The sequence below is a fragment of the Alternaria dauci genome, chromosome 4 (assembly GCF_042100115.1).
Source record: "Alternaria dauci strain A2016 chromosome 4, whole genome shotgun sequence".
Taxonomy (NCBI): Eukaryota; Fungi; Ascomycota; class Dothideomycetes; order Pleosporales; family Pleosporaceae; genus Alternaria; species Alternaria dauci.
In genome coordinates, this window is record NC_091275.1 from 1,628,575 (window position 1) to 1,642,771 (window position 14,197).

General features: G+C 53.2%; 5 protein-coding genes across 5 annotated transcripts; 2 read left to right on the forward strand and 3 right to left on the reverse strand.

The window, feature by feature from the left end:
* Nucleotides 1-47: 47 nt before the first annotated feature.
* ACET3X_005092 (uncharacterized protein) lies at nt 48-3,206 on the reverse strand. The gene is made up of 6 exons (XM_069451259.1): nt 3,090-3,206; nt 2,585-3,017; nt 1,369-2,501; nt 1,167-1,316; nt 1,018-1,116; nt 48-969 (listed from the first exon to the last, which is right to left on the reverse strand). Exons 2-6 carry the CDS (start codon nt 2,673-2,675, stop codon nt 757-759), a joined length of 1,686 nt encoding a protein of 561 aa, XP_069307136.1. The 5' UTR covers nt 2,676-3,017; nt 3,090-3,206; the 3' UTR covers nt 48-756.
* A 2,548-nt stretch (nt 3,207-5,754) lies between these two features.
* On the forward strand, nt 5,755-7,259 carry ACET3X_005093 (uncharacterized protein; the record flags this gene model as incomplete). Its single annotated transcript, XM_069451260.1, has 6 exons — nt 5,755-5,966; nt 6,021-6,066; nt 6,124-6,281; nt 6,340-6,451; nt 6,511-7,186; nt 7,246-7,259. 6 exons carry the CDS (start codon nt 5,755-5,757, stop codon nt 7,257-7,259), a joined length of 1,218 nt encoding a protein of 405 aa, XP_069307137.1.
* Nucleotides 7,260-7,956: 697 nt separating this feature from the next.
* On the reverse strand, nt 7,957-9,824 carry ACET3X_005094 (uncharacterized protein). Its single transcript, XM_069451262.1, has 2 exons — nt 9,092-9,824; nt 7,957-8,968 (listed from the first exon to the last, which is right to left on the reverse strand). The coding sequence occupies exons 1-2, from the start codon at nt 9,229-9,231 to the stop codon at nt 8,611-8,613; spliced, it is 498 nt and encodes a 165-aa protein (XP_069307138.1). The 5' UTR covers nt 9,232-9,824; the 3' UTR covers nt 7,957-8,610.
* Nucleotides 9,825-10,076: 252 nt separating this feature from the next.
* ACET3X_005095 (uncharacterized protein) lies at nt 10,077-11,323 on the forward strand (the record flags this gene model as incomplete). The annotated part of the gene is made up of 3 exons (XM_069451263.1): nt 10,077-10,427; nt 10,474-11,248; nt 11,304-11,323. 3 exons carry the CDS (start codon nt 10,077-10,079, stop codon nt 11,321-11,323), a joined length of 1,146 nt encoding a protein of 381 aa, XP_069307139.1.
* Nucleotides 11,324-11,548: 225 nt separating this feature from the next.
* ACET3X_005096 (uncharacterized protein) lies at nt 11,549-13,872 on the reverse strand. Its single transcript, XM_069451264.1, has 4 exons — nt 13,334-13,872; nt 13,066-13,276; nt 12,832-13,015; nt 11,549-12,770 (listed from the first exon to the last, which is right to left on the reverse strand). The coding sequence occupies exons 1-4, from the start codon at nt 13,822-13,824 to the stop codon at nt 11,629-11,631; spliced, it is 2,028 nt and encodes a 675-aa protein (XP_069307140.1). The 5' UTR covers nt 13,825-13,872; the 3' UTR covers nt 11,549-11,628.
* Between the last annotated feature and the right edge of the window lie 325 nt (nt 13,873-14,197).

Consider the following 14,197-nt stretch of genomic DNA (forward strand, 5'->3'; position numbering starts at 1 on the left):
TGACGGAAAAGACGTTGGACGGTACCGTGTGCATCTAGAGCTTCTGGAGGGATTCTAGATTGTCGTCTGACTATCGAGGAGTGGTATTGACTATCTTGGTTGCCAATTGGCTAGCACTCCTGCCAGACCGTCAAGACAGACCCGTAGACATACATGAGCGAAGAAGGAACCGAGCCAAACGACGAGCAGCACTAATACACGCTCCAGTCGTGGGTATGAACAGACCATGCATGTTCCAGCCAGCAATGCAGAACCAACAAAAAAGAACACAAATACAAAGGAAATGGTATTGATGGTAAGTGCAACGCGACCCCAAAGAGTCTGACGCGTCGCATATGTAGAAAGGGGGTATGTGCCAATATTACTGCTTATTTTCGTGGCTTCTCCAGCCAAATCGACGCCGTTCTGCGCCAGTGTGTCCTCCAGTTTTGTTGCGTAAAAGAGGAATGTGACTCGTTGCAGCTCGGGCGCTGGCGGGGGTTGGGTATCGAAGCACATTGCGCCGAAGCCATGCTCGCGGCAGTGGAAATCAAACACGCAGAGTCTGAAGCTGCAAGATGATCCTCGACCACTAATCTCACACCTGCCCCCCTCAGACCGCCTCTTGATGCAGATTACAACTGATTACAAAGTACAGGTTTCGAAGCTGCAAGAGCAGCGCTCCTACGGCTTCGACTCGAAGAAAAGTGATTATGTCGGCGCGGTGAAAAGGCATGCGCAAGGGTGTTCTCTCATCACTGTCGTCTCAATTCATGCTTACAAAGCAACATCAAGCACCAGACTGACATCGCTGACCTGCTGGCCAGCCAGATCCTCAAGCACGGGTATCAGGTCGAGGAGCTCGTTGTCGTGTGCGTCAGAGAACCAGCTGCTGATGGGAACGGCGTGTTGCGGGTGGAAGATGTACGACGTGGGCGAGTTGTCGATGATGATGGTGTCCTTGAGGTCGCGACCGATCTGTGAAAGGTCCTGCCATGTGTCAGAGATTGGGAAGCAGGATGATGTAAGTGAACATACCTTGACGTAGTTGCCCTGATGATTATAGCAACTTTCGCGGAACAGTCGGTGGTGAACGACACCGTGGATGTCAAGCTGGTCGAGAAGTGGGTCACCGTACTGTAATTGTTAGCATGCATCACATATTGACAAGCTCAAGCCAAACTTACCTTTGACACGGAGGCAGTAAACACAACAACCTCATAGAGTTCGCCCACTCTCTTCATGAACTGATCGACGCCAGGTCGCTTGATGACATAGACGTTGTGGTATTGTCCTTCAATCTCAACAGGAATGGTGAAGTCGGCTTGGTGCAGAATCTAGTAGCGCATTAGTATATTGAAGTAGACGCTGTGTCTATGCCACACATACCTTAAAGCTGCTGTGGACTAAAGTCTCATCCAGGTCGAGAACCAAGCACTTTTTCCCTTGGAACCTGGGTGCAATGGGTCCCAAAAGGTACTTTTGTGGCTCGGCCGCCTCAGCTACATCCGCAGTCTGGTGTTGCACAGCAACCTGTCTCTCGGCGAGCGGCGGCGGCGGGGGTAGATCAACCTTGGGGTGCTCAGCCTCAGCCTCTGCATCCATGTCCTCTCCCTCCTGATGAACATCATTGGTCGATAGCGGCACATCCTTCATCTCAATGTCGTTGTCGATCTGCTTCTGCTCCTCGGTCTGGTCCTGTATTATGCGCTCCTGCTCTGCTGATGGCCGAGGAAGTACCGGAGTAGCGATGGGCGTAGGGTTTGTAATGCTTATCTGGGGATGGCCGGTTTGGAGAGTGCCGGGCTGGGGCGGGGACACTGCTTCCGTTTGCTGCTTCTGGGACGGGCTTCTTGTGATGACCGGAGGCTGCGCTTCCACTGCTGGCTGTTCGGTCGTGCCGTCGCCGTGGTTGGGCTTCTCAGCGAGACCTGCTCCTGATGTCTCGGCTCCAGTCTTCTCATCAAGCGGGTCTTTTGAGTCAGTGTTGCTGGACTCGGCAACAGTAGGCTCCTGCTTCTTGATAGGAGTTGATTGAGATGTGCGTCCGGCGGGCACCTTCTGGGCTTGCTTGACATTCTCCAGAGGCGTCGAGTCGTCTCGGGATTCCTTGGGTGCAAAGCACGGCAGGCAAGACAGTAGACCACCAGACTTCTTCGTCTTACTCCGTGTCGATGCGGGACGGTTCGCTGTGGCAGGGACGGGGGGCGGTTGTTGGTTCTTTTCCGAGGGTGCAGCACGCGGGTGAGAGCGTTTGCTGCTCGCCGTGCTGCCAGCTCGTCGTTTGCCCATGAAGCTTCGCTTCGAGTGCTTGGAGCCTCGTCCAATACTCTCGGCGTCTGCCGCAGTTGCGCCGCTGAGGCCGGTGTTGGGGGTCTCGTTGGATTGCGACCCGGACTGGGGAACGTTCAAGAGGGTGTGCTTTTGGTTCGAGTCGGCTTCAGCAGTGGCAGACGACGGGCCCTGTGACGAGGATTGGCCTGGAGCGAAGGAGTTGGTGGCAATGGCGTTTTGCATGGCGGCTGCATTGTGTTAGTAATCAAGTCTTGGAGTGTGGTGGTGGTGGTGGTAGTGGGTGATGAGTGATGGTGGTCCCAAAACATACCGATGCCGTTGGCTTGCTCCGACGACCCTACTGCTCGGTCGGTCGACGGGCGGGTTGCGTCAGCAGAGTGCTGCGTCGGCTCGGTGCTCATGGCTGCGCGTCGAGTATGTCAGACGCAACAAACGCGCAGGTGACTTGACGTGTAGTGATAGGCTTGGGGGGCGGGCCAGAGGGCTCCTTGGGTCGTCGCGTGGTGGAACTCGCTCGTGGGTGGGAGCGGTGGATGGCGGGCTGGCTGGCAATGGCGTGACCCGGTCGCGATTGCTTGGGCTGATGCGCGAGATGGAAGGAGCGATCGCCTGGTCTCGCAGCTGGGGCAGTCGCTATCGTCGAGGGAGTCCGAGGGAGAGAGCGAGGGCGACGGGGAGCGAAGCTTGGATACGCTGCTTGGGATGAGGCTGGTTCGCTAAGGTGGACGGAAATGAGACGCCGTCTTTCACCGTCATCAGCGCCAAAGCTCCACAACAACCGCCAGTTCACTTGACCAGCGCGGCTTGCCTCGTACGTTTATTGACGCGACGGCGACGGCGATGTAGCCTTTGTATTCTCTGGCAGAGGCAATGCGCTCACAACGATGGCATTCGGAGCGCTGCTGTATCGGGGCTGTGCAAAGAGCTGCCACTCTCGACAGCGACAGGGGCCTCTTTATGGGGACCCCCCCCCCTCCCCAATAACCATGCCATTTCGCCCCTAGCCCATGTACAGTCGCCCTAGCCAGAGTGCATGGCCTGGCCCATATACAATACCCTCACTCCACGCTGCACATCTCCAAGGGAGGAACTATTCATCATCCAGTGGCCCAATCACAGCCTCCATCGCATCGCGGAGCAGGCGCGTCACACAGGGAAATGACAGCCAAGCATATTGAGCAAAGGCACATTAGCCATGGCATGGCCCGCCGCAGAGTGACTTGCAACTCCCTCTGCCTCTACATAGACTCTAGACAAGCACGCTTCGAGCCCTGCATAACCTCCGTCTTCGCCAAACTTCGAGAGGCGACCGACTCCCAGGCCATGCGACCGTTCGTGCGGCCACAGGCGTGCAGTTGACTCACGGCTAGGAACTTAGGCGCCATGGTACGGGGACGCGACGTCGCCCTGGCCTATCACAACCCACGTCAGCCGTCAGAGCCAATGCGCTTCTGCCGCCATATGCTGGTCCAATATTTGAGGGCGCCGGCATTATCCTTTCATCCATGCGCACGAGTTGCCGGCCAATTCTCAACACAATCGCCATGGTCCTCACTCGTCGCAGCATCAGCGCGCTCAAAGTCGCTGCCCTAGCTGTCACATGTCAGAGTCTGTCGTGTTCCACAGTGGCAAACGCTGTGCAGGGCGGCCCGTCGCACGTCTGCCGATCGTGCAGCTTCGTGCGATGGCAACCCTGTCCACAAAGTCACGAGCCGCCATCCTTGGTTTGCGCCTGCACGCTAAACCCTTTCCCCGCCGTGGTGGTGTAGTAATATACTTCGACCCAAGAGGCTCCCCGCAACGCCTGCCATTGCCCGAACGATTCCAAGAGATAAGATCTGCCCTCGCCATATCCGGAGAATACGAGCCGACCGTCAACCGACCGTTGCGTGCTAATTCCGCCCGACAAGCCTCAAGTCGCACATGCGAGGTGGCCAAGACAGACGTTTTCGTTACTGTACGACCTTCTCGAACAGTGCTCAAGACGGCCGTGGTGTCTTCACATCCTAGCGGCGCAAGAGGTCGACGTACGCATCGCTTGATGAGTATACTTCCAAAGACCAGTCGAATGCCCTTGGCTAAGAGGCGGTTGGTGGTGACGTCTTACAAGTCTCTGCGCAATGCTTCCATGTCTTCCTTTCCAAATCGTTCCGGGATACAGGAAACTTCTTCCTAATCGTTCTGGCTGGACAAACTCTGTTCTGGCCGAGCCGCGTCGTCCAGGGTGATGGTTGGCTGTGTCGCGTTGCGTTCTCTTTGTAGTACAGAGCCTCTGGTCCGATTCGCCTATTGATCAGCAATGGTGCTGGATCCCCAGGACATGTATGCGAATTCCGCACTGTGCATGCACTGCTATGCGGCTCCTGGCGAGCCCGATATAGGTGAGAATCTCCGATGATTCTCACGTCTGGAAACTGTTTCGCATACTTTCTGAAGCTTCACATAGCGGGCGCATCGACTGCATATAGCTTCTGCAGCCCACCGACCCAGCCTGCTTGCTAACGAAAGGAGGCTTAGGGGCGGGAACTACTGGCACTACGGCTTTGCCGCACCAATCACGACTATTTTGTTTTCTGTTTTAGCTATTTGGGAAGACGATTGTCTCCATATCACTCCCTGAAAGAGCTTTGGATTTGGGCTAGCAGGCGGGCTTTTGGTGATCTGTGCTAAGACACCACCTCATTGGTGTCTCCGGACAAGAGTGGAGAAAGGTGCGTGTCTCTGAGTGGCGCGCTCTGTTGATCTCCTTTTGCTTGTTCTGCGCCAAAACCGTAGCCTTAGCAGCAACTCTGATACAAGATCTGGCATAAGAAATCGATCGCCTTGGCCAAGGCAATGCGGCAATGAATGCGGTACCTCCTATGGTAGGCTTTGGATGGGAAAATTATGGGTTTGCTGAGCCTAACAGTATTCCAATAATGTCGCAGCGTTCACGGCTGGGAACAACAATGCCGGCACGTCAGCGGAGGAGTACATTCCAGAGGCTCATACTGGGAGTATGGCTTCATAATCGTGTCTGGTCGCTGCGACGTTGGCGCTAAAAAAAAACGCGGAGCATTCGTCAGAGCTCGACGCCAGACATGTGCTGCGCAGCATCTTAGTCTACGGGCCTTCTCGAGCATAAAAGCAAACACCAGCAATGCTTTGAAGTAGGTACTCGCCCGCCAGCCACACCGAAACAACGGTTTTGTTTATGTCGACCAAAGTCATCAACGATTTCTACTGTGAATACTCTCACCCGTAGAACGCAGGTGGCACACACATACGAGTGTAGTCCAAAAACTGGCTCCCGGCGATGAGACTAGATCATATGCCTGTTTTGATGTATATGTCGGGAAAAAGCAGTGCACGCATGACGGGAGCGAAGGAGTTTAAGATACTTGCGAGAGCCATGCATTATGGCGATGGTTGAGGTGTGAGCTGAGCTGCCCAACTTCCACTCCTTCTCGTGATTGATTCACGTCGCCATTTGCTACGACTATGGCGCTGGCTACTAATTTGCAGCCGCTGGCTTATGCCGTGGCCTACGTTACCTTCTTTTTGGGCACCACTTCAACCTTTTTGAGATTCTACTGTCGTTACATTGTACCGAGGATTTGGGGATGGGATGACTACTTTGCTGTGGTTGTCTTCATCTTCAGTCTCGCTCAGCAAGGTGTCTTGCATATGTTTTTGTACTGGGGATGCGGATTGTAAGGACTACAGCTACTTCGAACCAAGAAGTTACGGCTAACAGATATATGCAGACATATGGACGTCCTTGATACCATCCAGCAACTTGAGATTTACAAAGTATGTGCATTCTCGGGACGAATCAGTAAGAGTAGCTGTACTGACGAGATGTATCAGTGGCTTTTTGTCGAGGAGATAATCTACTACTCCGTTCACTGGGTCATAAAATCCGCTTTTCTCTTCTTCTATCTCCGGCTATCGCCTGAGACCACCGCCTTCCGGTACGCCGTCTACGCTGGCGTGGGTTTGAACACTATTGTATGGGCTTGCAATATGTTAGTCATCCTCTTGTATTTGCCTCGCGCCCAAACAAGACTAACGCAACATAACCAGGCTCCTTGCTTGCATTCAGTGCATGCCATTTGACGAGATTCTGCATCCAGGCACGCACGCAAATGCGTACTGTATGCACAAACTCATCGTCCTCATCGGACCATGCTTGTTGGTAAGCACCCACTCTTCTCTCATTCTCATATACCCCAGTTAACCTTGAGTTCCCCTTAGAACATCACTCTAGATCTATACATTCTCATTCTCCCCATCTCCACGATATGGAACTGCCAATTGCCCCTTCGTCGCAAGGTCGCCGTTCTCAGCGTCATCGCATTCGGTAGCATATCCGTCATAATCGCAATCTTTCGCCTGATTCCCTTGCTCCAGCTTGGCGATCAGTCCGACGAGCCCATTGATACCTCCTGGATTCTAGGGAAAATGGTCATCATCGCCTCGCTCGAGGTACAATTCGCCATCGTCGCCGTCAACCTCCCCTTGCTCAAGAAACTCTTTACAAGCCTCGCCGACGACGACAGCCTGGTTGAAGCGCCGCAAGACTGGAAGTGGAAAGCCCGCAGATTATCCTCAAACTGCAGCGACGATTCCGACGATGACGATTTTTACGTTTCTGGAGGGAACGGGCGCGGTCATTACTGGCGGAAGAGCAAAGCCATGTCCCACGACAGCTTCAGAGCAAGCATCGCTTCGAGTCTGGCGTCTGACGAGGCATCTCTCGAGGCTGGTGTGGCTGTCGCACTGCCAGTACTTTGGGTCAAGACCAATGTGCAAACGGTCAGAGTGGGCAGAGGCCATGTTAGCAGAGGACACGTGGTTAGAAGTCTGGTTAGATATAGTTTTGAGAGGGTTGAGGATTGTTTCCCTAGAGGCCACTTTCTGAGGACATATGGTAGGCCTGAGTCGAGGAGACCGATGAGCATTCTACCGACTTGTATGGAAATATGACAGGTTCTGATGAATGAACATGAGACCTTGTTGCAGTGTCGTTTGTGCTGTGGGTGTTCCTTGCATGGTGTTGACTTTCGAAATGCCATGTACTGCGGTGTCAGAAAGACTGTACGCATGCGGTTCCAGACGCTCAGCTGCTGTCAAATTTTGATACCGATTTGTGGGGTATTCACGCTCGCTTCGTCTGATGGAAATGTAGTCGTGGTCTGTCAGAACACCGGGTCAGTCAGACTTGAACAAAATCCCTAAAAGACAAACATCGGTTGTCCTTTTCCATCGACTATTCCGCAGGACTTTATAACTGTCCAACTACCAAGTTTCAGGTGGATCATCCGCCACAGCTCGAAATTGCTCTGGGAAACGCTGCTTCAAAGGTAGTAAAGATCAAGTCCGGCGCGCCTCGCGTGGCAATGCACTACCTTCAATCATTAACCAGCGAGCTACCTACTGTACCTCGTTATCGCTCACACTTTTCGTCTCTTTTACGTACTTACATGTTCTAGAACGACATGTAAGATTAGAAGCTGCAGATGATCTGCGTTGGTAAGCGCGCTGCCACTATCTCTACATCACCATCCGTCCGCCGACCCCGCTTCTTGTTAGCTCGTTGAGACCAATCTGGCAGGTACGTTCACAATTCGCGCAATGATCCCGCGTAAAGTAAAAGGTACATATCCAGTACCGTACCACAGCAGTTCCCTGCTATAACACTGTTTTCATTCTGCTTTCCCAATCATCCATCTGAACTAGGTACAATGTCTACTCTCGCCGCCCAAAAAGCAACGACGCAAGCCGTGCTCGATGCATACAATGCATGGGACATGGAGAAGATAATAGCTTTCCGAGCGCCAGACTGTACACAACAAATCCTTCCTGCATCCATGGGGCGACCCAGTATGAGCAACAGCGAATATCGCGAACGCCTAACGCAAATACTGCCATGCTTCCGGAAATTTACAGTAAAGCACACCAGGTATTGCTTCAGAGACTTGCAATGTAGCTAACGTCGTCTTAGGTTACCGTTCACACAGCGGTGCATGATGCGGACGCGCACACGTGTATTATGCATGCGACAAGTACGGCCGAGACTGACATTGGACCATATGCAAACGAATACGCACTCATTTTGCATTTCACGGATGATGGGACCAAGGTTACCAAATTTCTCGAATATGTGGATTCGGCTTACTCGATAAAATTCTTTGCGGCGCTGGCAGCGGCGGGACTTGGAACTTAGTGGGACTTTGCACGGTCGCGATTCCAGACGTGTCTAGACGGTTGATATGTAGCGTTTGCTGTGATCTACTACATTACACCTCAGTTCAAGCCATTGTCACCACCTACCTTGTCCCTTCCAAAATCATGCTACCGCTTCTCGAAATCACCTCCAGGCTTTCCCGGCGAATGGGTCTGCACATGATTGTCAAACTCTGTGCCCGAGAACTTGCCCTCGCGAACTTTGTTCTGGTTCTTGTGCGCCGCGATGCTGTGTTTGTTGACGCTATCACCATGGCGGTCTTCAACGGGCTTGGGGACGTCGGAAGCGTAGTCGGATTCGTGTCGGTGCCCTGGTTGGGCGGATTTGGGACGCTCTGGGGAGCTATGAGAGGTGGAGGAGGCTGGAGAGGGCGAAGAGGCTTCATGGGACGAGGAAACCGGAGAAGGCGAGGAGCTGGTGGTGTAGTAGAGGGCTGCAGCGCCGATGGCAGCAGTTGTGGTAAGCCTAGGGGAAGTCAGTACGGTGTGTGTCGTTCAGGGGTAGGTGGGATAGGAGGGTGTATCCAGCGGGTAGTAGGATGCAAGTTGCGGCACGATGAGAGTTTTTGATGGGATCGCAATTACTCACCACGTCAGTCGCGAAGAGAGCTTCAGTGTTTCCTTTGTGCGCTGATCGTAGTCCGTCGCATACTGTCTCCTCGCTGCTCCATGGACCTGGCGTGGTGCGCGGGATAGAGCTCGTAACGACATTGCCTTTGTGGAAAACATTGTGGAAAAGTTGAAAATAGGATATGGTGAACTGAATCGTCCCTGCTGAATATTATCTCGTGTTGCAGCTTGTCAATGGCCAGTCTGATCGTAGAAATCTGGGGTATGTATACACGGTCTATTGTTGGCGCGCTGCAAGGTACGCTACCTACGTCATCGACGTGTTTACGCGCCTGCTTTGTGGAACGCCTCGTCTGGGGACGTTCCCGGCGTGCGTCACCGGCACGGCTATTGTTGTTAGAGCATCGCGCCTTGCTGTTGCGAGTCGTGAACGAGTGACTGCTGATCGTGTAGGCTGGTAGACGGATGGCGTCACGTGTGGGAAATTCCTGCTTTGCCCATAGCGTAGTGTTCGACCGCCCGTGGCCGCATCTCTCCTAGGTTACTTATTACGTCGCCCTCGCTGTCGTCTGCGTCAAGTGGTAAAAGTGCTGCTAGAAACTAGCTAAAGCGGGTGAGGAGGCAGAGGAAAATGGGTAGCACTAGATCTGGCACGAAGGACAGTGAAAGTGCGGGGAAGTAGCCAGTCCAAGAAGGATTACAGATGGAATGTTATGCTCAACGAGTGTGACTGCTTTCAGAGTGTAGCTGTAATATCCAGCCTGCACGGCGACGGTCGTGGTGGAGTGTTGGTGTTTCGATGGTTCGCGAATCGTCATCCCGCTGGACCCTTGCTTAGTTGCTGTTAGGTAGTTGTCAAACGACTCAAGTTCGACCACCCGCCTCCCCCCAAACCACACCTGAACACGCGGCTGCCTAGACGTTAAATCTGCACATCAACGTCTCCACGTGTATACAGAAGATTCCACAGCCGCCTCATCTGGTATACCGACAACTTGCGTGCGATGACTGAGCCAAACCCTGCCCCGCACAACGAGCGCGACCCCGCGGCCCCAGTGGACGCGAGCGAAACACGCGACGAGGACAAAGATGACCACAAGCCACGAAACAGCAGCGGCTGGGACGGGAAGCTGCGCATAGACAAGATGAGCATCGGCGACGAACCAAGAGATCCACACGCGCAGGTTGTGAGCGACCCGGAAGTATCAGACGATGAGGGCCCGCCCCCGGAACAATTGGCCGCAGATGAGGATTTGCTCGACGACACGCCCGAAGACGAGGAGGACATAGAAATTGTACACGCAAAGATTTCCGACATGTCGGCGTTGCGGTTGGAGCGGTTCAAGCAGATGAAGGTATGCCATGGGCCTGCGTCGTGAATGAATTTGCCTAATGTCGCAGCGTCTTTGCTTGCGCCAAAACCGCATAGAAACCATCGCCATACCCGAAGAGATCGCACCCACCCTCACAGAAGTCGATCTCTATGACAACCTGATAGCGCACATCAAAGGGCTCGATGCCTTTACCCAGCTCACGTCGCTCGACCTCTCCTTCAACAAGATCAAGCATATCAAGCGGCTCAACCACATGACTAAGCTGAAGGATCTATACTTTGTGCAGAACAAGATCAGCAAAATAGAGAATCTCGAAGGGCTGTCCAATCTGCGACAGATCGAGCTTGGTGCAAACAGAGTACGAGAGATTGAAGGGCTGGAGACGCTGACGGGACTGGAAGAGCTGTGGCTGGGCAAGAACAAGATTACTGAGATCAGGGGCTTGGATACTCTCACCAATCTTAAGATTCTCAGCATACAGTCGAATCGTCTGCGCTCAATAACGGGCCTGGAAAAGCTCGTCAATCTCGAAGAGCTACACATCTCGCACAATCTCCTCACCGAAATATCCGGCCTCGAGAACAACGTCAATCTAAACGTCATCGACATCAGCGCAAACCCCATCGAGCATCTCACCGGGTTGAAGGGCCTCAAACACCTCACAGAGTTCTGGGCGAGCAACTGCAAGTTGAGTGACTTCAACGAAATCGAGAAGGAGTTGAGGGACAAAGAAGAATTAGAGACAGTTTACTTTGAGGGCAATCCGCTGCAGAGGTCGCAACCAGCGTTGTATAGAAACAAGGTCCGGCTAGCACTACCGCAGGTTGTGCAAATTGATGCTAGTAAGTTTCTTTCCCTCCTCGGCATTTTAATCAACAGAATCTAATACCGTGACAGCATTCGTAAAACAAGTTTAGGCGAACATGTCTCAGAAGCAACATGGTCGTAGAGGCAAGGCATTTACATGGCGCACTGGGAGGAAGCTAGAGGCGTTCAGGCAAGCGTACATGTGGCGCGGCCACACGGTGATGATACCCAATGAATGCATGGTATTGTTGACTGGATTCTTGCACGTGCAGTTCGAGAATGACCAACAACAAACAGACACGGTGCAACGGGCCAAGAATTGATAACTGCGAGCTCTTTGAATTTTGCTTACCTGACCTGGCAGTTGAGACGACTTCCACCCCGAAGGCGGCTTGGTATTCACAACACCATCTATCTACTCTGGGACCCAGTCCGGACCTTCCGCCTGGTAAAGCATCGGCTTCGGATTGACGCAAAGCTTTCCATTCTCATTTGGCAACCCGTCGAAACTGCGCACGTCGAAAAACTCACTTCCCACTGCACCTGTGGCCCAGAAAAGGTTAAAGGGGTCATACTTGCGCTTTGCCTCCAAGAGACGTGGGTAGAAGCTGCCCCAGAATGACCACTGGAAGTTGGGTTCAAGACGGTCTCCCTCTGAGAGGTACGATCCGGAGCCGGGCGTGAGATCGCGCCACTTCTGCATGACGCCATAGGTCATGTTGAGGCGCTCCTCTACGATCTCTGGAGCTGGATTTGTCATGTTCAGGACAGTTCCAGTGATGATGAAACCGAGCATGTTGCGCCAGGCCGGGTTGACAGAGTTGTCAGGGCGTCCGCCCTTCTCCCAAGACGGCGCCATATTGTAGCCAATCAACGCCATACCCTCGTCAACCGCTTGCCAAATACCTTCAAAGGTTTCATTGAAAATCGAATCATTTGCCCAGTTGGAACGAGGGATCATGCGCGAAGTTGCAGCGACACCGTTGCTGTTTACGCCCTCTACAGGAAAAGATCCATTGTAGGCATCGTAAAATCCGGTGTACTGCGTCCATTTGGGCTCCACGGTAATTCCAAGTGCAGCCATGTCCTTCACCCAAGGATCAATAAGAGCTTTGGCTTCTTCAACCGTTTTTCCGGGAGCGAAAAACGGTGACATATCCATCATGATCGAATTTGGCGACGGGAACACCTTCCAGTACGCGTAAGTATCGTTGTCGGCGTTCTGTGGAAAGTACTTCATGTAGGCCTTCAGTCCCCGCTTGAAAGCCTCTGTGCTGACATTTCCCCCTGTAGTGACAACCCAGTTGGCGGAAGCGACAGGTTGGTCTGGGTGCATCTTGACAGTGACGGAAGTCACAACACCAAAGGTCAGACCGCCACCACCACGTAGTGACCAGAACAGCTCGGGATTGTTGTTCTTGTCTGCAGTCACATAGCGGCCATCTGCCATGACGACCTCCATGGACAGCACATGGTCCGCACCTAATCCGAGAGATCCCGACAGAGGCGAGTGGCCACCACCCTGGATCCATCCGCCCATGGTGCCGACAGTAGGGCCTAATCCAAAACAAAAAGTCAGCACAAAGCCCACAAGAATGTCGTAGGGGCAGTCACTGACATTCGCCTCCCATGACAGTGCCGCCGAAGTCTCTCGCTGCTGCATAAAGCTCAAAGCCCTGAGCACCCGAGCCAGCCTTGAGAGCAGGACCACAATAGTCCTCCGACTCGTACTTCTCAATGAATGCGATGTCCTTGAGACCATGAGTCCATACACTAAGAGAACCAGCACCACCACTCTTGCCCTGGATGGCATCAGCACAGGATCGAGAATCTCGAAGCGAAGAGAACTTACCGCAAAATCATGACCGGTGTTACGAACCACAAATCGGACGCCCGTGTTTCGAGCAAAGTTGAGTGCCAACTGAATCTGGGCCGTAGTGGAAGCATTTACGACGTAGAGAGAGTAGCCTCCTTGAGTGCACTGTTTACTGTCCCAGATTTGAGGTGGTTGACATGTGCTTCCTTGGTACATTGGACTCAGCATCTCAATTGGGTCGTCCAGCCTGTTCGCGTACATTAGTCAACAGTTACTCCACGTTGGTACTCCACATTCGACATACTGCGAGAACGGATCCGTCCATGTCTTGGTCATCGCATCGCAAGCGCGCTGGTCGATACCACCCGAGCTACTGTTGTAACAGACGTGCGCTTGGGGAAGGGGCTTCATCAGAGCACCATTAGTGACATCGTTGAGCGCTGACCAGCTCGCCTCCACTGGCCAATCTTCATCGCCGGGAAAGACTTTGCATTCGCGGCCGGCAAAGGTGCTGTCAGTCTCAAGCACGGGATCGCAGGCGATGTTATGCGAAGCGAATTGGAAGAGAGACCTTGCATCAGCTGGTACTGAGGCCAAGGCTTGCTCGATGGTTGAATCGGTCAGGAACGACTGTTCCCAGTCAAACCGGGGAACGAATCCAGTTGTCGCTCGCTCGATGCGCGCAAAGTTGTCTGGCTGGCGATCGGCAAGACGCATGGGAGGTTCTGCGGACCGAGGCGCAAACCTGGCGGCGGCTGATGCTAAGAAGAGCGCGCTAACGAACAAGGACACCATGGTTGCGAATATCGAACCGCAATGAAAGCGCAAGAAACTGCCACAAGCCTGGTAACTCAAAGAGAGAGAGAGAGAACATGCAGCTACTTGAGGAAAGTCGTCTAAGCTCGCCTGTGGCCTTTGCCACTGGCCTGACTGCCGAAAGCTCGCGTTATCAAAACCAGCTTTGACAGTATTACACGAATCATGCCGCGCCTCATAGTAAAGCGTGCGGGTTATGTGGAGATTGGCCTAGATTTGTATAACGGGCCGCGGTGGCTCCTATCGGTATTGTGCCTAAGAACTGTCCTTGTCTGGATAAAAAAAGAGTTGGTTCTCTAGTCCACCTCAGATTATGGTTCGAACGCGGTTGACTTATTCAATCTCCTAGCAA